At 44.1% G+C, this 24,744-nt stretch overlaps 1 protein-coding gene across 1 annotated transcript; it reads left to right on the top strand.

Annotated features, from left to right (window-relative positions):
• Positions 1–97: 97 nt before the first annotated feature.
• Positions 98–24,685, top strand: CFAP96 (cilia and flagella associated protein 96). The gene is made up of 8 exons (XM_067551638.1): positions 98–304; positions 2,006–2,178; positions 4,150–4,369; positions 9,680–9,817; positions 9,902–9,977; positions 11,633–11,812; positions 20,997–21,169; positions 23,049–24,685. The coding sequence occupies exons 2-8, from the start codon at positions 2,082–2,084 to the stop codon at positions 23,095–23,097; spliced, it is 933 nt and encodes a 310-aa protein (XP_067407739.1). The 5' UTR covers positions 98–304; positions 2,006–2,081; the 3' UTR covers positions 23,098–24,685.
• The last annotated feature ends 59 nt before the right edge of the window (positions 24,686–24,744 follow it).

The raw sequence follows: 24,744 nt of genomic DNA, 5'->3' as shown, positions 1-24,744 counted from the left end.
TTGTGGAGGAGGGGACTACAATTCACAAGATGCGGCGCGGTATCGCGCAAGTCCGCTACGTGGCGCTTGCAGCCTCTGGGCTGTACCAACGAGGCTCGACAGATGGGGGGAGGTGGACAACGCCGAAACGTCAGGCTGGTCTTGTTTTGGACTTTCCCGAATCCAGAGCAACTGCATCAACAAAGAGCTCTAGGGGTGTCAGAATCAGAAGCCGCCGCCTGGGGATGCGCGAGGAGGAGGCTGCCATTGACCCCCTGCAACCCAGCTGACGGCGGAGCGGGGGTGGGTGAGGCAGCAGGTGACGGTGAGTGTGAGAGCAGACCTCAGCCCGGAGAGATGTGTGCTCCTCTTTAAAGTACCTGTGCTGCTGCTGCAGCAGATTATTTCTTCTCCACGGGTTTCACCTCGACCTCGGCGATTAACCAGCCAGTCAATAGTGCTGATGAAAATTCCATGCAACGTGTTTAATCATGCAACTGCACGCAAGAATGTATGCAGTAATGCTGTTGGTGTAAACATGTGCAGTCACGATACTTGTGTGTTGATTGTTCGCTGATGTAATTATCGTTCCGCAAATATATTTACATCTATGCAAACTGATGCAATTATATTTGTGTGTTTATATATGACTGGTTACGTCATCATTTAAAAGCAACTTTTACTTTCTTAACAGTTCGTTGCACTTCTGCATGACCTTCCATCCAAAGTGCTTTACAAATATTAATAAATTAAATGGCTCAATATACCTGAGAGGCAGATAAAATATATTCTACCCACTGAACAGTTCACACCCTATATATGTATTTTTAATGTAGTGCTCAGTCTCTTTGTATGCTCGTTATGGAACTGATCCTGAGAAGAGCTGAGCACCCATAGTTACCGTTAGCATCAATCATTTACATTTTTTAAGTCAGTGGGAATTTGCACTTCTCAGCATAAGGGATCCCAAAACTCCTTTTTTTATAATTTACTCTAAGGGCTAGTCTATACTTAAAACTTCCAGCGGCACAGCTGTATCAGTCCAGCGGCACAGCTGTATCAGTCCAGCTGTGCTCCTGTAAGAGCACTTGTGTAGTCCTGGTCTACATTTACTTGGAAATTTGATGGGAGTTACGCAAGCTACGCAGCTATGTAACTCCCGTCGACTGCTGTGCTTCCCTTCTGTGCGCTGTCTTCACTGCACTGTGCCACTTGAGGGGGTGGATTTACTGTGTCAACTTCCTGATCGATTCAGCGGGTCTACACTGACTGTTCAGTCAATCCAGAAAGATCAATCTGATGGCAGCAACTTTGCCGCTGTTAGTATAGACATACCCTGAGTTCCATCAGCAGGAGAGAGCTCTCCTGCCAATGTAATAAACCACCTAAATGAGCAGTGGAAGCTGTCTTGGTGGGAGAGCATCTCCCCCCAACATAGCACTGTCCACACTAGCGCTTATGCCGACAAACTTATGTCACTCGGGTGGTTTTTTTTTTTTTCACACCCCTGAGCAACAGAAGTTTTGTCGACATAAGTGCTAGTGTAGACGAGGCCAAAGTGTGGGTCCTGTGTTTCACACCTCTTTGCACTACCCCTGCCCAGCGTTAACCAAGGATGATTGCAAAGCACAGTTGCAGGTAATCCAGAAAGCTAAACCAGATGCTATTCTGCGTATCCTTACCAATGATCTGTATTACTCAGATCCTCAATCTCAATATTTTAAGGGTACTCGTTACCAAATTCTGACTCAGAGACTTTAATAATTGTTGAATGTGGGTCTCTGTCTCATATTGGTTTTAAATTTGTTTTTCAAAGGACATGATAATGCTGGCTTTCTCCCACACAGTCCAGTTCAGTCCTCTTCTCATCATCATCACCCAGCTGTGACTTACTTTGTAGATAATGTAACATGGTGAATACAATAGAAACATACTTTTGAACCAAAGAATCTCAGTATCATAATGTTAACATTTTATTTTAAATGCTCAAACTTGTTGCAGACTTTGATTGTAACTTTATTTGTAGGTTTTTGCAGTAAAAGAAGTGATCATAAGAAACATCTACATTTTCTAGTGTAGTGAACTGTCACACAGAACCAACCATGCCTGGAGAAGGAAAAACTGACATGGAGAGGATTGGCCTCTTCAGTGAAATGGAGTATATTACCATTGGTGATAGATACATCTCACATTTTTTGCGTAAGTACATTTCATTTTAGCAATAAGGATATTTCCATATTAGCAATAAGGATAATCTGTCTAATCCAATCTAAAGGATATGTCCGTCTAATCTGTCTTTCTACTGACTCCCTATTTTCTAGTTTAATATAGTCCTTTTAGAGAAATCTGGTTTTTTAGTAAACACAATCTATTATTAATAGAGGTCTGCTTAATATGTCACAATAAATGGGGAGAGAGGGAATAAAAAACCTGGCAAAACTGAAAAATATGTATTAAGATTAATAATAATATATGCAGCATTTTGTTGTCCAAGTTACAGATCAAATATACAATTGAAATTATCTACTAGCTAGTGGGGAGTAGGTGTCATCTCCAGTGACTCATCCCCCTTCTCTACCATAATTGTGGAAATTTCTCATGGCTTCTTCTCACCATACCATGGGATATAGGTAGGGGTAGGGTTCCAGCTGCTCCATGCAGAGACATTGCAAGTAGATTTACTTTTAGGCTTTTACAATGGTACATAAATACTTATTCTTTTGGCCTTTCATATTGGGCATTCTTTCCCTTGGAAATGTCAACTCACAGATTGTGTAGCCCTCCAGGGTTTGCACATCCCAAAACTGTGCAGCGTTTTTTCAATTTATAAGGCCTTTATGATTCAGATTTAAATTAATAGCTTGAGTTTTGAGAAGTGTCAATAAATTATGTAAAATTAGATAAACAGGCTACCAATTAAAATTTATGAAACCCCTGAGACAAAACAGGTAAAGTAGATTACTTTATAGGATATGTATAACATATAATTACCGTCTTTGAAATGTACATGTTAAGAAATTAGGGCCTTTGAAACTGTTTGCCAGTTCTACTGGAAGAAAATAAGGAAATTGGAGTCCCAATTTTCTTAAGTCAGTCAAGATGCAAATAATCTTAATTATTTTGAATATTCTGCTGGGACACTCAACTGCAGAACAGCATTAATATGACAGTAAATTGCTCCACAGTTTTCCTCCTCATTTATCTTTGTTTACATATGTAATGTTAAAATTGAACTGGCATTATGAAAAGCCTTATCTTCTCTTGACATCTGACTACCTACTGCTGATGCTGAGAGCAGTAGTTTTTTCTGTGTGGCTGCTTCAACTGGCACTTCTGTTGCAAGATTGTGTTCTCAGTACTTTAAATTTAGCGATAACCTTTTATTTCTTTGCTCTTATTTGACCAGCGTACACAGAACTTTTATTTATTATTTTTTACTTAGGGATAGATTCGTTCAACCTCATTCTTGTTGTTCATTGGAACTACTCGTGGAGTAAGGTATTATTTATGATGAGTAAGGATGACAGAGTTTGACCCTCAGTAAAAGTCAGCCCTTGTGAAGTGATGTTCATAGATTCCAAGGCCAGAAGGGACAGTTGTGATCATCTTGTCTGACCTCCTGTGTACCACAGACCATACAACATTCCCAGAATAATTCCTAGAACATACCTTTTAGCAATCTTGATTTAAAAATTGTCAGTGATGGAAAATCCACCATGACCCTTGGTAATTGTTCCAATGGCTAATTAGACTCACTGTTTAAAATATCACGCCTTATTTCCAGTCTGAATTTGTCTAGGTTCAACTTCCAGCCATTGGATCAAATTATACACTGCTAGACAATGATAAATGTTAGTGCAGAATAGTTATGGCCTCCCTCCAAAAGGTGCTAATTGTAATGGTATTTTTTGTGTTATGGATGCATGCACTAGAAACTTGACTGAGTCAACCAATTTGTTTTCCAAATATTAGGTTACTGAACAGCTGCCATATAGTATCAGCAATCAGTCACTACCAACCTGCACATGTGACTTACAGGTGAAAGGCTCTGCATTGCATTACCAGCCCCTTTGAACCATCCATACTCAATGCTCCTTTCTAATTTCTAAATTTAAAGTAAGAGACTTCATAGAGTTAAATAAATATTTATAATGCTTACTTGTTTTAAAGGCCCTTTCAATGAAGCTGCAAGCAAGAACAAACAGATGTTAACAGGGGGTACCAAAATGTTGTCAGCTGTTCAGGCAGGTTACTTTGAGCCTCAATTTGTGAGGGTTTTCGAAGGTGAAGCCTACTCCAACCCTGTGCAACTAAGGCGGCGATATAGATTGGCGGAGTCAAAGAAAAATATGGGCAAAGCTTTCCTTCCAAGCAATGGAGTCAAACTCCCGTAAGTGTTGGGAAAAGGCATGGTCTGTTTTTTTACCCTGCTGTATTAAAAATAATTTGTCACAACTTTTTTATAATTAACTGTTAACAAGAGTACAGTATTGTTTTTATGAGAAGATATGTACAACACATGATAAAGAAGCAGTGTTAAAACACATTACTGACGTGCATATACCTGATAATGAACATAAACTTGGAGAGAGACATTAAATATCTGAAGCAGAATATTGTGTGAAGCTAAGAATGCTGCAAAATGGGACTAACAGAATCATACTGAATTTCTCCATTTCCATTGCCAGAGTTCCATTATCTTGGAGTTTTTAATCATACCTAATTTTATAGTATGATTAGTTCGCGATGCTGGAGACAGAGGGGTACCACCAGAATAAAAGCACCACCTATTGAAACATCATGGGATGACACCTCTATGACTGAATTGGTCACAGGATACAGAGATATAAATAGCCTGCAGTGCATTTGATGAAAATAGTTATCTGTCTGAACATAATTACAGTTAAAGCAAGAGTTCATGTATCAGTTGCTGCATTGAGCAGTTTTCCTGCCTTTGGGTTTTAAAAAAAAAATACAGGCAGGCAGGGAAAAAACTGTTTGCATTTAAAAATATAAAATATCCAATCCATTTATTAAAACACAACCAGAATTTAGCCATAGAAGTAGGGCTTTAATTTCACTTTGGTCTGTAATTTGATTTTCCTATTTTTCAAATGGAAGATTGCTCAAAAGTATCCCCCAGATGTCAGAAAGTATAGAGAGCAAGTGGGGCTTCCTCATCAAAGAATAATAGGGGCTGAGACTCTGTTAATGGCTATGGGGTCTAGTGGGAACAAGCGTCCTTTGCTTCCTTTTCCTGTACATTTCAGTATGCTTGAAAATCTGCCAATCATACACTTCGTGTGGTCATTTGTCATCAATATCTACCATGGTCTGCATCACAGTGGAATAATAAGCCCAGCCCCTGGCTTGCGTCCAAGCTGTGCAGTGCCATGGGTGTACAAAGATGGTTTTAAGCTATCTTTTTGTCCCATTCCTCCACTGAGATCTGAAGCCATCCTGTCCCCAGTGCAAAGTCGATCAGCCTCACACCATACCCTCTCCACTGGAGAGGTTGGAAATGGGGTAGTTATAGGAGCTGTACAGTTGACTATGAAAGGGGAATCATTCACTGCCAACAAAGGGAACATAGGAGGTGGTGTGTATATGCCTCTGCTGTCTTTAGTGGGCAGAGAAGGGGTAGGTTAAGTTAAGGTAGACTCACTCACTCTCAGACACTTCTGTCAACTGTGATATTTTCTATAGCAACCATCCCAGCCCAACAGGATTTAATTGCCATGCACACCTAGCCCTGGGCTAAAGTCTAATGAAGTCAATGGAAGGTTGCCTGTACTGCCTTAATTTGGCTCCCTTGCACACTATGTATTATAGTACAGTGTTTCCCTAATCACATTTTTCCACATGACCCCTGCCTCATTTAGTGCACAAGCTGGACAGTGCTCACGTAACGAACAGCAATTTGATATGTTGTTTTCTCATTGTTCAGTGTGTGCCCTAGGCCTTATTTACTGCATACTATTGAAACCCACTATTGAAGACAGAATTATTAATTTACTCATGAGCTTCTGTTGGGCGCTTATCATAATATTATCGATGTGCTTCACAAACATTAATGAATTTAACTTCACAAAACCTCTGTGAGGTGAGGGGGAGCAGAGGCACAGAGAGATTAAGATTAAAAAGTATCCACTAATTTTGTGTGCCCAATTTGAGACATTTAAGGACTCAGAAAAATGAGGTCCTAGCAATGTATAGCACTTTATATATTCAAGCACAGCTCCCACTGAATTCAGCTGCAGTTGTGAGGGCTCAGCACTTAAATCAGATGCAGGGTTTCAGGTTGGGAACCCAGAAAATGAGAAACATAATTAGTGATTGTCTCTGAAACACTTGGTTTAAGTGACTTGCTTTACATCATGCAGGAACTCTGGCAGAGACTATTATAATCCAGTTCTTGAGGGCAGCATTCAGTTGTCTTAACCATGAGATCCTCCATTTGTTTCTTGAAATTCCTTGTCTCACTCACTACACAATTTCCAACTGCTGCAACAAATGAGACAGATCCAACAGAAAATAGCATCCCTTACTACACAACTCTGGTTCATCCACAAAGCAGATTCATCTCTGTACTCCATGGGGCAGTAAGAGTCCTATGTTAAAAATAGTATGCAATCATGTAATTAAAGATTATGCACAAGGAAGGTGAATTAAAGATACACAGGGAACCTTAATTTTGAAATTTCCTAACTTTTGAGTGCTTGACTTTGCAACTTGAATGATGTTCTTTTAACATAGTATTTTTGTGTGCAAGTTCTCAGGGCTTTAAAAGAAAACTGCAAAAATAGAAATTTCATCATATGGCATCACATTGACGCCCATTTGGTTCCTTGATAGGGATGGAGCCTTTAGCTCCACCACACAGACCTCTGCCACTTGAGCTAGTGGAATAACTGTTAGCAATAGTAAGTGGTCATCCTCTGTGTGGACTACAAGGAGATGAGACACATTTTGTCAGTAGGTTGCATTAATATTTGCTGACAGCAAAGCATAGGCAGAGTTTGACTGCTTAATTTGGGGGAGCAAGGGTCCCTGCTCCCAGCTGGGAGGCGGGCAGGTGAGCTGCAGCCGCCCACCTCCCAGCCAGTCCCAGCACAAAGCCGGGACCCTGACGGCAGCAGCCGAATCCTGCCTGGTCCCGGCGCACAGCCTGCCTCCCGCCCGGTCCCTGCTCCCAGCTGGGAGGCAAGCAGATGGGCTGCAGCAGCCCCCTCCCGCCTGGTCATGTTTGCCTCCTCCAAACTCCATCCATGTAGCAGAGGAATCTTGGGTTCCATTCCAGGTTCTGGAGGGCAGTGTGCTCCAATTGGCACAAACTCTTCTCAGCCTGTTTCTCCCAAGCTCGATCCCTTTTTCCCCATCCCATTGAACCTGTCTCAGTCCTGTCTCTTCGTCTCATCCCTGCCTCCTTGTTCCAGTCCCATTCTCCTTGGCTTCCCAGTCTCAGTCTCCACACTTGAGATTTCTCATCCCAGCCTCAGTCTCTCTGCCCAGACAGTTCTGCTCTTTTCCTGTGTGTTTGCTGTCCAAATCCCAGTCTTCCTCCAGACTTCCAGTCTCTCCCACACCCATCCCAGGTTGCTTGTCCAGCCAGTCCTAATTCCAGCATTCCTGCCCCAACTCCTTGTCCCCAGTTTCCTTACCCAGTCATTTCTGGTCCCCACTGCGTCCAGCTCCTGATCTGATTAAATCTCTCCCCTTCCCCCTCTCACTAACTTCCTGTCCCAGTCTCCTTTCCTGGGCTCCTTATCTAATCTCAATCTCCCCCAACATTCCCTCCCTGGCTGCTTGTCTCAGCCTCTTTGCGCAGCCAGTCCCAGTTCCCCCAATTCCTCAACCGATTTAAGTTCTCCCCCTCCCCCAGACAGCTGGCTTCCAGTTTCTTTCCTCTCTGTTTCCCTTACTAGCTTCCAGTCACAGCCTCTATTTCCCCACTAGCTCCCATTCTCCTTTCCCAAGCATTCCCTGTGCCCCCAGTTCCTGTCTCCTTGCACAACCAGTCCCAGTCTCTTCCTCCAACTCCCAGTCACAGTTCCCCCACCCCACCTCAAGTCTCACCAGGCTAACCTATTCCACCCCATCCCTACTGGCCTGTATTTTCTCCTCTGTGCATTAGAATCAGATAGGTTCCCTCACCATGCTGTCTGGGTGCCAGCCAGCACAGGAATAATTGAGAGCTGAGGAGAGACTGCCTACTGCTCTCAGTGGCAGTGCTCAGCCCCACTGGAGCCTCGAGCAACTGGGAGTCGCCCTTAAGAGGGAAGTCTTTCTGAATTCCTATAGTCCTGGGCTGGAGCATGCTCAATCACTCTGTGTGAACGGTGCATGTGCAATCCAGTCAGCACTAGGGCTTTGAGTGGCTCAGGTATGCTCAGGGAGGATGGCATCTTTGGAGATTTTATCTGTTTATCTCTAGCTAGTTTCTAGTGATCATTTGCAGACGGCAGGTTTTCTAAAGGCTTATAATTTGACCCAATTCAAGTGTATTTTAAAGGGGATAACCAAATGTTCATTCCAGACACAAAAGCCACCCCCTGCCAAATTTCAAGTCCCTGATCTAAAGCCTGGGGGCATTAGAGCATTTCAAAGAAGAGGTAGCCAGACTTTTTTATGTGGGCAAAACAACTCTCCACTGCCCTGTAAAATCAATTTGTTTTGAAGATTTTTTAAATAAATTGTAGTTAGGAAAATGGGCTATGTATCAAAACAATTTATCTTTCTCTAGCCGCATTCTCCATAATGGCTCAACCATTTTGGCTGAAATTGTCTAGAAAAAAATCAGCATTAAGCAGACACTCAACATGGAAAATGTCATTCTGAACATCTAAAGTTTGGCAAAGTTATAAACAACTGAAAATGGTTCTTATAATTGTAGTTAGCTATTTATCACTTTTTTTTTCCCGGAAGTTCTTCCAACTGTTGTTTTCTCTAATAGCAAAATCCCAAATTTGTTTGCCATTGCCTTTAATGATGAGGAATGCTTTTCACTAGTTTGGGGGATACTGGGGGAAGTTTTTATATATTAAGATTTGTTTTCACATGTTTACATGACTGATGGGGTCTGTTATAAAACAAGTGTCAGAGCCCGAATGCCCTTTAATAAAAGGCATATTGGAGACGTGCAGTTAAAGCTAATTCCTTGCAGTGATCCTAAGCCCCACATCAGGAAATTCCTCAGACGACACTGGCTACCTGGGCCTGGTATTCTTAGTTCTTAAAAAGTGTTGGAAAAACATACAATAGGAAGTTCAAAGACACATACATTTGGTAAAATATAGATAAGGTTGTAAATATCTTCTTAAAAAAACCTTTAATATAAGGTTGACATTAAAAAAAAACTGGAAAGAAGGAACATGTTAAGAGAAAATTTAAAGCAAATAAGCCAAACGGCAAACATTGACAAGTATTGACAAGCACAATAAAGGTACCCCTAAACTTTAACCCCATCTACTCCCATTGTGTGCCTCTGTCATACTTTGTGCATAGGATCATTGTTGTACATGCCGAATGGACAGAACCTCAAGTTTTATATGTTTAATCCAAAAAAGTTAGTTGCTTGTTTTGCAATTAATATAATTTGAGAACTTTGAAGCTGTAAAGTACTGAATGGGTACTAATTATGAATCTATTATCAGTATGAATACTTATTATTATTGTATTATGTATTTATTTTATATTTCAGATGTGGAGTGGGCACTTATTATGGAACTATAGGTGGTCCATATCCATTCTTCAGTGCACAACTAAGAGGGAAAGCAGCATATGCTCCTCCTGGAAAGAACCTTTACACAAGTCCTGGAAAGGCAGGAACTGGATATGGGTAAAACATTCAGTTTAGTTTCCTGAATAGTATTTAATCAAATGCTGAACTTTGAGGTCACCATTACTAATTTTCTTTACACAGATATCCAAATCTCACTATAGGAAAACAGTATCCACACTCAAGTGAGGTGTATGACATTGAAAAAATGAATGCAAAGGTAAAATTATTCAGTAAATTTATTTAATCACTATTTGCAAACAGTTTACCTTTCCTATGGTATTTCTTTTAGCCTAAAACAACCAGTATTATTTATTTACCAACTAGACTGCAGATAAATTGCCTTTTTTTGTTAAAAATATTCTTAAGACTAGAAATGGTTTATTTTCCCTCTTAGTCACCCCAGCACACAGTCCTACTACTCAGGCTGTGTAGTGGGCTAAGGATTTGAGGAAAAGTATCAAATTCAGAGAGAGTGAAACAGACCCAAATTATTATGATTATTTATTTGTATTTCTATTGTGGTAGCTCCTAGAAACCCCAGTCATAGATTGGGACTCTATTGTATTAGGGACTGTACAAACACAGAACATATTATCTGTATTTTACTGTATAACTTAGTAAATATGAAGGCTACTATACTTACCTCTATTAGTCTCATTAATTCTATTTTCATCATATGTGGGGAAAACTGATAGCTGAAAGAGGGTTTTTTTGCCATAGGAATAAGTACTTTAGAGCTTTGTATTTCTATCACAAATTAATATATGTTTGGAGTTAAATTGAGATTTGGAGGGGAAAAATGTATGCTATCGTAGGTTTCAGCATCAGGAATGGGATTTTCTGTGCCACTGGTTTACATTTGGATTAGAAAAGGTTACTTTTTTGTTAGTTTGAATGACTCAAGCTACACATTTTTTTTGATAGTTTGGGCCCAAGTTGCAAAGTTTAGATCCAAAAGGAGCTCTGTGAAGTCTGGGGGTGTTTGGGGTTCATCTCTGGTTAGAAGCAGGTAATATAATACAAGTGTGACGACAAATAAGGGAGGAGATATCCTGAGCGATTCAGTTTCACACTGTCAGAAAACTTTAATGAATCATCAGTGGCCTCCACCCAAGTTCTCTGCTCAACTCTCAAAATAAAACACAAAAGAGAAGTATCAAGGACTGCATAGACTTAGAAAAGGAAGTATCCTTTTGGCCTTAGAGATGGCTGGTCTCTATAAGTCAACCCATAGCTGGTCATTGTGGTGAAGCTGGAGCATAAATAAAGGACCTAATTCTCCTGGGCTGTCATTCTGGCACATCTTGCAAACTCTAAATTTAAATTAAAAAAAGCTGTGTCACCGATTGTATAACTCCATAAATCCTGCCTTCTCCTCATGCAGTAGAACCACATTATTTTTGTTGCCATAGGTACCTCTGTCCTGCAGAGGAGGGCAAGATTTGTTTCTTATTAATTCAGCAGTGAAAATTTGCTCCCCATCATTAGCATGAATAAGCAAGGTTGTACTGTATCTGTAATGTTAAAGTCTATACACATACCATGTGTCCATCAATTAATCAATTAATTAATTAGCAATCTTAAAGAGTTTTTAAATTTACTTATTTTAAGAAATCTTTAAATTCTTCTTTAAGTGTGTCATAGTTTCCTAGCATTTGTTGTGCTCAATGAATTGCTCCATTATGCATTATATTGTGCCTAATGTATATGTGGAAGCCAGGATTAACATTAGCAGAGGAAATTACATTAAATACATTGCTAAAAGTAAGTTTTCCTCAAGACTGAATTTACACCTCTTTTTATTTTTTCTAATCAGAATAATTTGAGGTAAAAATGGCCAAGCTGATACCTTCAAAATTACTTATTTTACAGAAGGTGCGTGAAGACCATCAGCGTTTGGTTAAAGGAGGGCCTTTCAGATTAAATCTCTATCCTCGGGAGTATTTTGACATGAATCCTTATCATGATGACAAACCTTTGGCACCAGCTAAGAAACCAGCCCCAGAAAAGCCAGTTACAAACCCCTTTAAACCAAGTTCTCCTTCTAAAAAGGTGAGTCTGTTCTCCAGCTGCTGTAGAAAAATGTGAAAATCCAAATATTTGATGATGTTCTTGTAGAAAGTTCAAGTCATACGCAGGCAACCTGGATAGCTGCAAGGAGCGCTTCAATTACAGGCTGAGCAGGTGCCTAATGACTGTTGAATGTGCGTTTGGCAGGTTAAAGGCATGCTGGAGGTGCTTTTATGGCAGGCTGGATCTAAATGAGAATAATATTCCTGTGGTTATAGCTGCCTGCTCTGTGCTCCATAATTTATGTGAAGCTACAGGTGAAAACCTTGCCCCTGGGTGGATCGCAGAGGCGGTTTGCCTTTCAACTGCATATGCACAGCCATATGCTAGAGCTATTAGAGGGCCGCAGTGGGGGGCCATACAGATTAGGGAGGCACTGAGGGCCCATTTTAAGAATGAGAGCCTATAAGGGGTTTATTGACTAGCATTTCAGGTTCTTCCTGCTTATTCCCCATACTTCTTGCATTAGTATACAGATATCTATGATACTGATTTGATTCCCCCCATATGTTCTCTCTTGTCTCTCCGTTATCCCTGTTATAATTGCCATGGTAGCCCCAGATTCCAACCCTTTCCCCAGGTCTCCAAATCATAGACTCATAGAAGTGTAGGACTGGAAGGGACCTCAATAGGTCATCTAGTCCAGTCCCCTGCACTCAAGGCAGGACTACGTAATAACTAGACCATTGCTGACAGGTGTTTGTCTAACCTATTCTTAAAAACCCTCAAGGATAGAGATTCCACAAACTCCTTAGACAATTTGTTCCAGTGCTTAACCACCCTGACAATTAGGAATTTTTCCCCAATGTCCAACCTAAACCTCTCTTGCTGCAATTTAAGCCCATTGCTTCTTGTCCTATCCTCAGAGGCTAATGACAACAATTTTTCACCCTCCTTCTCTTAACAACCTTTTATCTACTTGAAAACTGTTATCACGTCCCCCCTCAGTCTTCTCTTCTTCAGAAGACAAACCTAATTTTTTCAATCTTTCCTCACAAGGTCATGTTTTCTAGACCTTTAATCATTTGTGTTGCTCTCCTCTGAACTTTCTCCAATTTGTCCACATCTTTCCTGAAATGTGGCACTCAGAATTGGACACAATACTCCAGCTAAATCCTCATCAGCACAGAGTAGAGCGGAAGAATTACTTCTACTTCGAGTGATTGCTCAGATCCATTCCAATATAGGTGAGTGCACGCCACCGTGCATAGGTTTCCGGAACTATTTTCCCCTTAGCAGACCCCGTAGGGTCAGCTCTAGTGTCCCCTGGAGTGCCACGCACACACCGCAGTACATGAGGCACTGCCGACCCCACAGCCCCTCTGTTCCTTCTTTCTGCCCGTGATGATTGCATGGAACTAGCCTTGCTCTCTGCAAGTGCCATTCCCCTTTGTTATTCGAAGTACTTTAGTTAGCTTTAAGTAGTTGTTAAGTAGTGCAGTTAGATAAGAAGTCCCTCAGGGACTTGGAGTGGCCGGGCTATGCCCTGGCTGCCTGGGTTTAGCCACCCCCACGATCGGTACCTTAAGTGCCTGGGGGGAGAGCAAACAAGAAGACAAGTGTAAAATATGCAGGGCTTTTAACCGTGGGCTCAGAAGAACAGAGAGATCAGGTTAAAAGCCTTGCTCTTATGGAGGAGCACTCCGCCCACTGCTCCACCTCAGCACCGAGCGTCATCTCGGTGCAGAGGGCATCGCTGGCACTGGACTCGACTCAGCACCGCTGACGAGAGCGTGTGGAGCACAGACACTCCCCTGCGCCATGGGTATGGGCAGGGTCAAGGGCGGAGATGCACCAGCCACGGCCCGTCGAGTCCTTTCCGGTGCCTGCATCTCTGATCAGGGAGCCTCCCCCGACTCCTGGGAGTGGGAGAGTGCCCCTGCCAATGCCGTTGACACCAGAGGTTCTCAGGCGGCAAAAGCTTTGTTGGCCTGCCTATGCCACCTCTGCCCCCGCCCTCCGCCGAGGGAGAAGGGGCCTGTGTCCCAGAGCAAGCCCACGTGGAGTCCCCCCAATGGGCAGTGGAGATCCCCAGTATGGGGAGGAAGATCTCCCGCCAGACGGCCACCGGGTGTAGAGCGAGGACGCTCCCCCAGCAGTCGTTCCAGGTCGGCATCAGTGAATCTCCCTCTCGGTGCCGACATTGGTCCCTGGTACCGGAGGCAGCACACGCTTAGAGGCGGCACTGGTCGAGGTCCGCCAGGCGGCGCTCGGGCTCCTGCTCCAGATCTTTGGCACCGAGGAGTTCGCCGGAGTCTCCCTCTCACCGGAGGCAGCGCACGCTAAGAGGCGGCACTGGTCGAGGTCCGCCAGGCGGCACTTGGGCTCCTGCTCCAGATCTCCGGCACCGAGGAGTTCGCCCGCACCGAGGTGGTGCAGAACCCTGCCATCGTCGGAGGCCTTGGCACCAAGGGGTTTGCCGCACCGAGGCAGTGTGGAACCCCGGTCGCCTTTCGAGGACCCCCCACCGCGCAGGCCCAGATGCGAAACCCGGTCACCGGAGTTAGGCTCGGCACCATGGATTGCGGAGCGGCACCGGTCTCCATCAATGAGGGGTAAGCGGCGCCGCTGACGTCCTTGGTACCGAGGCTCCAGTACCGAGAGCTCTCCGCAGTGCGCTTCCATCCATGGGCACCGCCTGCGGTGACGGAGGCGGTCCTTGTCATCTTCCACGTCGGAGGCGACGAGAACTTGGTCCCCAGCGCGCCACAGCACCCGGGGCCAAGGACGGCCATGGCATCGCCTGTCTAGTGGCTTGGGGTCCCACAGGGGGAACAGTCGTCGGGACAGCCGACGCCCCCATAGGGCATCAAAGCAGGTGGCACAGTCAGCCCCGGTTTGGGCCCTGAGACAATGACCTTATTGGGCCCAACGGGGCATCCAGATGGGACCAGGGCCCCAATCCACCCTGTCAGCAGGGGTGCAGTCCGTGCCCCGACACAGAAGGCCCATAGACTACGTTCCTTGGACGAGGAATCGGACCCCATGGAGGGCCCCTCTATGGTCCCTTCGGCAGGCAGGGGAACACCTGCAGGACGTCCCTAGGCAGTCCTCTTCCCCCTCCCTGGATGAGACAGTCTCACAGGACCACATGGCGCCACTGAAGGGTTTCAGGGTGCACCAGGGACTGCTCGAGAGGGTAGCTTCTAACTCAGGACTGGAGGTCAAGGAGTTAGTGAAGGCTGATACCCTCTTTAATGCGCTGGTGGCGGCTGCTCCAGCAAGGATGGCCCTACCAGTCCACGATAGCGTCCTCAAAATTGTTAAGGCCCTGTGGCAACCCCTTTCTCAGTCACCCCTACATAGAGGTGGCTGAAAGAAGTGTTATGGCTGGCCGAAGAGTTCGAGTAACTGTTCACTGACCTGGCCCTGGGAACCCTGGTGGTAGATGCAACCAACCTGCAGGACAGGCAAGGTCTGCCTGGTTCCATTCCCAAGAACAAAGACAACGAAAGGTTGGGATTTGTTTCGGAGAAAAATTTAGTGCAGGACTGCCAACCATCAGGCCTTCCTGGGGAGATGTAATTTTAAATGGTGGGACTCCCTCAGGCGGTTGCTGAGGCCCTGCCCCAGGACCAGGCTGTAGACTTCACCACAATCCTGGATGAAGGAATCATGGTGGCTAGAGCAGCGCTCCAAACGCTCCAAACGTCCAGTGACGCTCCTGTAAGGCTATAGCCTCCGCCTTTTTCCACAAGGAGGTGCTTGTGGCTGCAACCTTCAGGTCTGTCCCAGGAGATGCAGTAATCAAGCCAGGTCCTCCCACTATGGGTCGGCCTCTTCTCCAATCAGACCGATGTGAGGCGGCTCAGTCGGAGGGACTCCAGGGCCACGGTTCGCCCTGGGCCGGTACACGCCTCAGACTCCCAGGCGATGGTCACGGCCCCAGGTGCAGCAGCGACCAAGACCTTCACCTAGGCCCTTTCAACCCTACAAAGAGAGACAGAATTAGGGGGTTTAGAGGACGGAATCAGCGCCCAGTTTGTCCTCAGCCCCCCAGCAAGGGCCCCCCAGGGCATTGGGCAATCGTAGGAGACAGTTTTGATGGTGCACCCTAGGGTGGCACCCTACGGCTCTCCTGGACCTGCCCTGCCCTTATCCTGAACAAGTTAAGGCCTTCTACCCCATATGGGGAAAGATTACGTCAGACTGTTGGGTCCTCGGAATAATCTCTGGGGGCTACGCTGTACCCCCCCACCCCCAACGAGCAACTCCTCTTGCAGGAGGTGGACATCCTCCTCAACACAGAAGCAATGGTTAGGGTTCAGCAAGGCAACAGGGGGGTCTGAGACCCATACTAGACCTGCGGCATCTAAACAAACATGTCAAATGACTGGGGTTTCGCAGGGTTTCCCTAGCCTCCATAATCCCTTTTAGGGATCCAGGAGACTGGTATGCAGCCCTCGACCTCAAGGGCGCAATACATTCATGGGTCCCTCCTCCGCAGCCACAGGAGCTTCCTCTGCTTCACAGTGGCTGGCTCCCACTACCTATTTACAGCCCTGCTCTTTGGCCTGTCTTTGGCTCCAGGGGTGTTTACCATATGTATGACGGTAGTGGCGGCCCACCGGAGGCGAAAGGACGTGCAAATCTTCCCTTACTTGGACGATTGGCTGATCAAGGCAGGTCCAGGTTCCAAGTGCAGGAGGGCGTGACCTGCCTCAGCCACGTCTCGAGGCTAGGGTCTTTATCATCTCCCAGCTGCACTGATGCCTCATGACAACAGCCAGGCGCCGCCTAGAGCTGTTAGGCCACATAGTGGCCCGCACGTAATGGTTGGCCTCGGTGTATGTGCCGAGGAAACACCCACTGACTGGGTGGTCACAGTTCCCCCGCTCATCCTAGGCTCCTGAGGCTGGTGGAGATCGCCCAGGGCAATGTTGAAGGGCATCCTGTTCAGGGAACTGGTTCCGTCGGTCACCCTAATCTCGGACACCTTGGATGTGGGACGGAAGGCCCACATCAGCCAACTTGAGTCACAAAGGCTCTGGTTGGGGGAGGACAGGTGCCTGCACATCAACGTGAAGGAGCTAAGGGCTATTTGCCTAGCATGCTGGATGTTCCTCCGGTTCCTGACAGGCAGGGTGGTGCAGGTGTTGACGAACAACACTGCAGCTAGGTTAATAGAAACAGGCAGGAAGGAGCGCACTCCTTGACCTTCTGCGAGGAAGCGGCCTGTCTGTGGGTCTTGCCATGAGGCACGACTTCCACTTGACTGCCTCTCACTTCCCTAGAGTGAGGAACGACGAGGCTAATCGCCTCAGCAGGGCTTTTCGACCCCACCGCTGGGTGCCGCGACCAGTCGTGGTGGTGGCTACGACCCTCCGAAAGTGGGGTGTTCCCCAACTGGACCTATTGCACCAGCCTGGAACACGAAGTGCCCAAGGTTCTGCTCGCTCCAGGCAAGACTGGGTCGATTTCCGATGCATTCCTCACCAACTGGGCGGGGACCTTCATGTATGCGCTCCCGCCCATTCTGCTCCTGCCCAAAGTCCTACTGGAAACCAAGAGGAATAAGGCAGGCATCGCACTTATTGCTCTGGCCTGGCCGAGAGCTCTGGTTCAGCATGCTGTTGGACCTCTCGATCGCTCCGCCCATGGAGCTCCCTAGGCGGCATGACCTTCTCTCCCAGGCCCATGGTCGCCTGTTGCACCCGGACAGGGAGTCCCTGCACCTCATGGCCCAGAGGCCCTGTGGCCGACGGAGGGAGTGAGACCCTGCCCAGTGTGGGTCCAGCACCTCCTGCTGGGCAGCAGGAAACCTTTTACACATGTTGTATATCGGCCTAAGAGGTGACGGTTTACCTCTTGGGCGGAGTCCTGGGGCATTCCGCCCAGCCTCTTGCCTCAGTAGGCGATCCTGGAGTACCTGCTCCAGTTAAGGCTCCAGGGTATGGCGCTGACCTTGTTGAAGGTTCACTTGGCGGCCATTCGGACTTCCATCAGCCGCTAGAGGGGAACTCCCTGTTCTCCCATCCTATGTCGGTCAGACTCCTCAAGTGGGTGGAGAGGCTTATCCGCAGGTCCGTGACCCGGTGCCTCCCTGGGATCTCAATCTGGTTCTCTTGAGACTCATGGAGGGAGTGAGACCCTGCCCGGTGTGGGTCCAGCACCTTCTGCTGGGCAGGAGGAAACCTTTTACACAGGTTGTGTATCGGCCTAAGAGGTGACGGTTTATCTCTTGGGTGGAGTCCCGGGGCATTCCCTGGAGAGAGTGCCCCTGCAGAACATCTGCAAAGCTACCGCCTGGTTGTCGGTGCACACCTTCACGTCCCACTATGAGATGTGTTGCTCATATCCATTCCACACCCACCCTCCGTCCCTGCTGTTGGAGTTGGCAGAAAGATGGGACTGAGGGGCTGTGGGGTCAGCAGTGCCTCATGTACCGCGGCGTGTGCGCGGCACTCGAGGGGACACTAGAGCTGACCCTACGGGGTCTGCTAAGGGGAAAAAAGTTCCGGGAACCCGTGCACGGTCTCATGCACTCACCTATATTGGAATGGATCTGAGCAACACATCTTGAAGAACAACAGTTACTGGTAAGTAACCCTGTTTTTCATGTCTTGTTTATAACACTCCTGCTAATATATCCCAGAATGATGTTTGCTTTTTTTTTTTTTTTGCAACAATGTTACACAGTTGACTCATATTTAGCTTGTGATCCACTGTAACCCCCAGATCCCTTTCTACAGTACTCCTTCCTAGGCAGTCATTTCCCATTTTGTATGTGTGCAATCTTTCCTAAGTGGAGTACTTTGCATTTGTCCTTACTGAATTTCATCCTGTTTACTTCAGATCATTTCTCCATTTTGTCCAGATCATTTTGAATTTTAAAATGCAGTGCGGTGGTCTTTTGTTGCAAATGCTCTCCAATTTCAGAACTATGTATGGTATGATTGAGTTTTCTTTGTCAGCTGTGATTTAATTTACAAGGGAATGAAATCTACTTTGATCCTACACAAAACCAGAAACTATAAATGATCTGTGATAGAGTGTACAAAACCCTGCACCATGCAAAAAGGGGCTAAAAAGTAACTTTGGGCTCAGGGCTTGTCTACACTGCGGGGCTTACAGTGGCATAGCTGGGGAAGTTACTACAGCAACAAAAGGGATTCTTACATTGCTGTAGTAACTCACTGTCGATCTAGCCACACTGGGGGTTTAGGCCAGCAATGCTGTGGCACTCGGGTGTGGATTTTTCCTAAATTTTAAGTATAGATTAGCCTCAGGCAGACCAGCCGCACCAGCAAGGCATGGCAGTCTAGAAGGAAGAGCCTTAAATGGGAGAAGCCCAGTTCAGAAGGGTCTACTCCCAAGGATGTGGACAGACCTGTCCCCACTACCTCTCAGAAAGGAGCACTGCAGATGAAGCTGGCAGAGGCTTCCTGCAAACACTGAACAATAGCCCTGAAGACACTGAGCCAGGCTATGGCTTGTCAGGTATCTCCTGAAAGTAAGGAGGCCAGAGTAATATTTGGACTATTTTTGTGTTGTGCCTTTCTTTTGTTACCTTTCTTTTGAGGCCTGAAAAAGGCTGGGGAAGAAGGCCTAAAGGCAGCCAACAGTAGGAAGGAGCCCATGAAGAAACAGGAGGTCTGAAGAAGCAGAACTTAACTGCCTGCTACAGTCCTGGACTGTAACTCAGGGTAGAAGTTGAGACTGGGTTCCCCTATAGACCACCAGTGAAAGGCTTGTTGAAGGCCCTGGACAAGGGTCATAAGGCCTGGGGCCTAGAGTTGGACTGTTACTGGGACTGGACTCTGACTGATCCCTGAGTAGGATGAGGCTAAAAAGGACTGAGTCACCAAACTACAGAAGGATACAAGCAGATCTGAATGGTGGGTCAGCAAGTTTAGAGAGGAAAACCCTGACAATGCTGCATCCAGCCACTAGGTGGCACACTGGCTGGTGAGTCACTTTGTCATATAGCCATATTCCAAATTACTTGAAAGTAGCTTATTTTTAAAATCTGCACAGAGCAATTGTTAAAATACAGTTAATCAAATTTATTAGTGGTGTCGCCCTTTTTCGACCAGAGCAGCTAGTCAAAGTTTGGGGTCCTGGGGATGTTCCATTGGAAATAGAAATTGATGTAGTCTGGTATTTTCCTTGATACACTCTTATTTATTTACAAGGAATGTACAAAATCCTGTGTTTCTGAAAGCAGAAGGAACCAAGACAAAAGGGGCAATTTCTTAGCTTACCGACCCCACACCTCTTTAGCTAACACCAGACCCAAAGCTCTCTCTCTAGCTTTTTCCAGAGTCATGCTGTGCTTACAGGCTCCTACTTGGCTTTCTTGCCTCTCCATCTCTCTCTGTTGTTGTCTGTCCTCCGTTTCTGTGTGCTGTCTCTTCCCACACACCCTCTACCCAAACAAGACTCAGCCAAAAGCTCCTGGGCAGGTTCACACACACCTTTTGTCTTAGGTTGGGGTTTATGCTTACAGTTATGGTAAATGAAGGGTGAGTTCACACCTATCAATATCAATGAGATTTTAACTCGACCCATAGCAAGGTTTCACCCAGCTCATAAGAATAGGAATAAAATAAGGTAGCCCATCTGAGGCAATCCCTCCCCCAGCACTCCTTTGGACCCAGAAATGTTCAGGTTCCCCAACCCTGAGAACACTAGGACACAGGTGGCCCTTCTCACTGCTGTTCTAGTTGGAGAGCTGGTTAGACCAGCCAATGGTATTTCTACCACCATATTGTCTAGTGCTCTGGGCATGGTTAGGCAACATGCTGATAATAATGCTTCAACCCTGCCATATGGTACAGTTTTCACTATTGGTACTATTGGAGCTGTACTGATGGGAACCAGTGGTGATCTATTGGTTCCATTTTTGCCACAATAAAACCCTACATTTAAAATGGTTTTGTTTTTGTTTTTACAATACCCTTTATGTTTTTAAGATTCTTTCTTCGTAGTCCAGGATACATACAAAAGTATTTCTCAGATCAAGAATTCACCAATGTAATTATTTAAATTTTCTTAACAGTTTCCTGTTGACTTTAAACCTGTGTGGTACATGGTTTCTGATATGTACATAGTAGGATGTGATTTGCCATGCAGTGTTCTGGGTTATCTTTGTATGAAATAAATAACTAAATAAAAGCAATTATATTGTAAATTAGCATTTTATGTTCTTTTTTCCCCCCTCAAGTCAGGGGGTATGAAAGCAGGAACATTTGATCCTTATCCTTCCCATTCTGCTGATCCTTACGTGGTTAAATATTCTAAGCCTGTCACAACTAATAAAGAAGGACGGATTTTTCATCCTCCTCCTGGATCAAAAAGCAGACTATCTACAAGTATAATGGCTTTAAATGTCACAAGGTAAGCACTTTACATTTACTTTGATATTTCATGTTTATAGTTTATAAAATAGTAAGAATTTTTAAAATTAATAAATTAGAAATTAAATACAAATAAGTAGTTTTCCCTTCCCTTCTGAACAATTAGACAAAAGGATAAGAAACATATAGATGAAAGTTTGTTCCTACTCTTTCATATACTCAGATTAATTTAAAATGTACCTATTGACTTTAAGAAGCTGTACAATGTGATATCATTGATCTGCTGTATTCTAATTCTTTTGACATACTCTGCATTTAACTACAACATACAAAGAATCAGGGACATATCTTATTAAAAATAAAGCTTTTTTGTTTCTATTGTATATATGGAATAAACTGGGCTCCCTCTGGTGGCCAACATAAAACCTGTAATAAGGCTAATCAAAGCCAGTGCAGCCTGGTATAATGGGTATTTAAATTGTGAGTCTGACAATTACTAATGTATGAGTGCTTTACTTTGCAACGTTAACATTCTTTTAGCATATGTTTATATACATTCTGTTTCTTTAAGTTCTTGTGTTATGTTTATATTTAAAATATATTTGGTCTCAATTCTCATTTTGTCAAAACTTGAGAAGTCGGAGTAAATTAAAAAATTAGATTGTGTTCTTTAGATTCTCATTGCAAAACATTTTCAAGAGCAAGCACCTAACGTTTGCATACAGATCAGTTAACTACACATGCAAATATGACTTTTGCATGCACACCTGTGTAGGGTACAACATTGTAGGGGAGCTCCAGATTATCTGTACACTCTTGAAAATTTGACACATAGGAATGTGTTTCACATTTGTGATTTAGATTTTTTTTAAACATCAGATTGAAAGTATATAATATTCTTCCCCATCCTTTCCTCCCACCAAATGCTCTTCCAATTGCCCTTGTCTTACTACCTTGTCCAGATGTTGTAGCTGAACAGCCCTGTTGCATTGCAGAGCAAGTTTTAAGTTTATATTTATACTGATAAGGCCAAACCCGAAGCGGTTTGATGCTCCACATTTACCTTTATAAATTATTGAAACTGAGGCCTGTCTACACACAAAAGCTGTACTGCTTTAAAGTGATACCCACTCTCCTTCCAACTGTGGATGCAGTTTTACTAGATAAAGGTGCCTTATACCAGTATATCTTATTCCCCTTTCCATAAACTAAACTGGTATAAGGCATCTTTATACTAGTAGTATAACTGTATTCACACTAGGGGTTCTACCAATATAACTGTTTCAGTAAAAAGTCAAATCCCTAATCACAATAATAAATCAGTTACAAAGACCATGTTTAGACTATGCCTCAAACTTAAAAGATGGGTAACTGGTAGTGCCATTGATTGGGCTCCTTGGAAATACCGAAATAGACAGAAAGAACTATTAAATCTGACATAACCACCACAGAGAGAAATGAAATATAGTATTTCAAACTGTGTCCCATGTATTCCATCCTAAAGAAGTCTAAAGAACACAGTCTCATTTATTTTCTCATATTATTACTTTTCTTGAATTTTGGGAAATAATGGTGAGACCAAACTAATTCTATGAAAAATTGTAACTCATAAACATTAAGAAACGCAATGAGAAATATTTTATCACAATATCTCCTTTCATATTGCTTTACAAGTCTTTGTTTTTTCCACCTGAAAAGCTAATGCTCTGATTTTTAGATCACAATCCTACAATTGGATTTGCTAGCGTGGATTCCTGCACTTGTGCAGAGCACTACTGAAATCAGTGGGACTTTCCATAGGTGTAGCGATCCTGTTGTGGTACTGGAGCCACAGTTTTGTTTTAGCAAAAGTTATCTTTCGATTGAATATCCTTTTGATTGGCACGTCTAATGGAAGCTTCTTTTCACTTCAATTTCAGATCACTAAATGCCGTAAACTACAAGACTGCACACTTGATGTCATATTAGCTTTGAACAGTGGGATAAAGAATATACTTCTTGGACTCTGTAAACTGTAATAATTCAGTGTATAAAGGGCATTTGAAGTAAATTAAAGTTTTGTGGAAGATAGAATTCAGTCAAATAAGTGAACCCAGATTTTAATTGTATCCTGTTTGAGACTATATTTTACAAATATATAAACAAAATAAATGCATAAATTATTTACAAGTTATATATGTTTAAAGTGTGAAATTAAACTATATTGATACAAATTAATATGTCTGTACCTTATACAGACATTTTATAGTTTACTTGTATTGTTGGAGCAGTTAATACATGAAACATACACACTAAGAAGTATCTTTTGTATTTTAAGTTTTTATACAAATGGTACGGTGGTGGCATCAATAAGCAGCAATTACCTCTTCTGAGATGAACATCAACATTTATTAATCAGAGATAAAATATTGTCCCAGGTAAAGATCTGATCAGTATTTCCCTTTAGAAACTATAAAGCTCGATGTTCATCTTAACCAAGCCAATACACATTGTATTTGGATAGTCTTCTTCAAAAGTACCTGGTATCTCTTGAGTATGTCTGTTAAAATGCCCTTCTCAAAATAGATAATCTCCCATTGTTCTCAAAGAGACTGAGGCCACAACTTGTCATTAGCAAAGATGGCCCCACCTCCATTCACCTTCATTTCATGGTGCTCCTCTCTCTGCCTCCTGACAGCATAAGGTGCTGTCATCTTTCTTGAGGGCAGTTTGGCTTCACTTCCATTGAGAAGAAAAAACTGAAAAAGTCTGTCATCTTAAAAAATCAGTTTCTTATAACCTGAGGCCACAAACACAAATTTTAACCCTTCTTAACATAATTCTTCATCTGGAATTTGTATAAAGTCCAATGCAGTGTAGTTTTAGCCCTGTCAGTCCTAGGATATTAGAGACACAAGGCAGATGAGGTATATCTTTTATTGTACCAATTTTGGTTGGTGAGAGAGACAAGCTTTCTGTGCGTCTCAAAAGCTTGTCTCTTTCACCAACAGAAGTTGGTCCAATAAAAGATATTACTGTACCTCACCCATCTGTAGGCCGCGGAAGATATTTGTGACGCGTTGGACAGAGATAGGGGCTTGACGGGCCTGGTCAGAACCGGTTTGATAAGAGGCACTGCTCAGCTTGGTAAACAGGCTGTGCAAGGCCGTGTGAATTTGTCTGTGGTTCCAAAAGAGGAGGAAAGTGAGGAAGCAAGGTCAGGTGCTGTAAATTAGCCAATGCTTGCTGTTCCCTAGAGAATGCTGTATAAAAGCTTGAAATGCAAATTGCGCAATGAGACTCGGCCATGAATCCACTTGGATTGCAAGGCAAAATCCCCCAGCAGCCTGCTCCACAGCGTGCCCTAGAGTCTCCCGTGGCTGTTTGGAGCATAAGCCGTGATTAAAGATAAGTGTACCTACCTAGTGTGGGCGTGTTTTTATTTCTCACCTGGTATCCAGAACCTGCAGGCAGCTGTGATCAGCGGTGCCTGGCATAACACCATCTTGTCTCTATAAGGTCCCAGGAATTCAGAATAGTATGTTAGTATATCAAAGCTAACTTATTACAAAAATCCACAAAGTATCCATTGAACATTTAGTTATATAAATTGTTACAAAAATATGTTTGTGTGTG

This window comes from Emydura macquarii, unplaced genomic scaffold (genome assembly GCF_026122565.2).
Source record: "Emydura macquarii macquarii isolate MOO-44397 ecotype Brisbane River unplaced genomic scaffold, CSIRO-AGI_Emac_v2 contig_1363, whole genome shotgun sequence".
NCBI lineage: Eukaryota > Metazoa > Chordata > Testudines > Chelidae > Emydura > Emydura macquarii.
Note: the sequence above shows the minus strand (reverse complement) of the source record. Positions and strands in the feature narration are given on the sequence as shown.

Bases quoted from the DNA above. Each gene is read 5' to 3' on its own strand.
- CFAP96 (XM_067551638.1), top strand. From the start codon at position 2,082: ATGCCTGGAGAAGGAAAAACTGACATGGAGAGGATTGGCCTCTTCAGT. The intron at 4,370-9,679 runs GTAAGTGTTGGG...TTTATATTTCAG, and splicing joins AGCAATGGAGTCAAACTCCC to ATGTGGAGTGGGCACTTATT. The intron at 11,813-20,996 runs GTGAGTCTGTTC...TCCCCCCTCAAG, and splicing joins CAAGTTCTCCTTCTAAAAAG to TCAGGGGGTATGAAAGCAGG.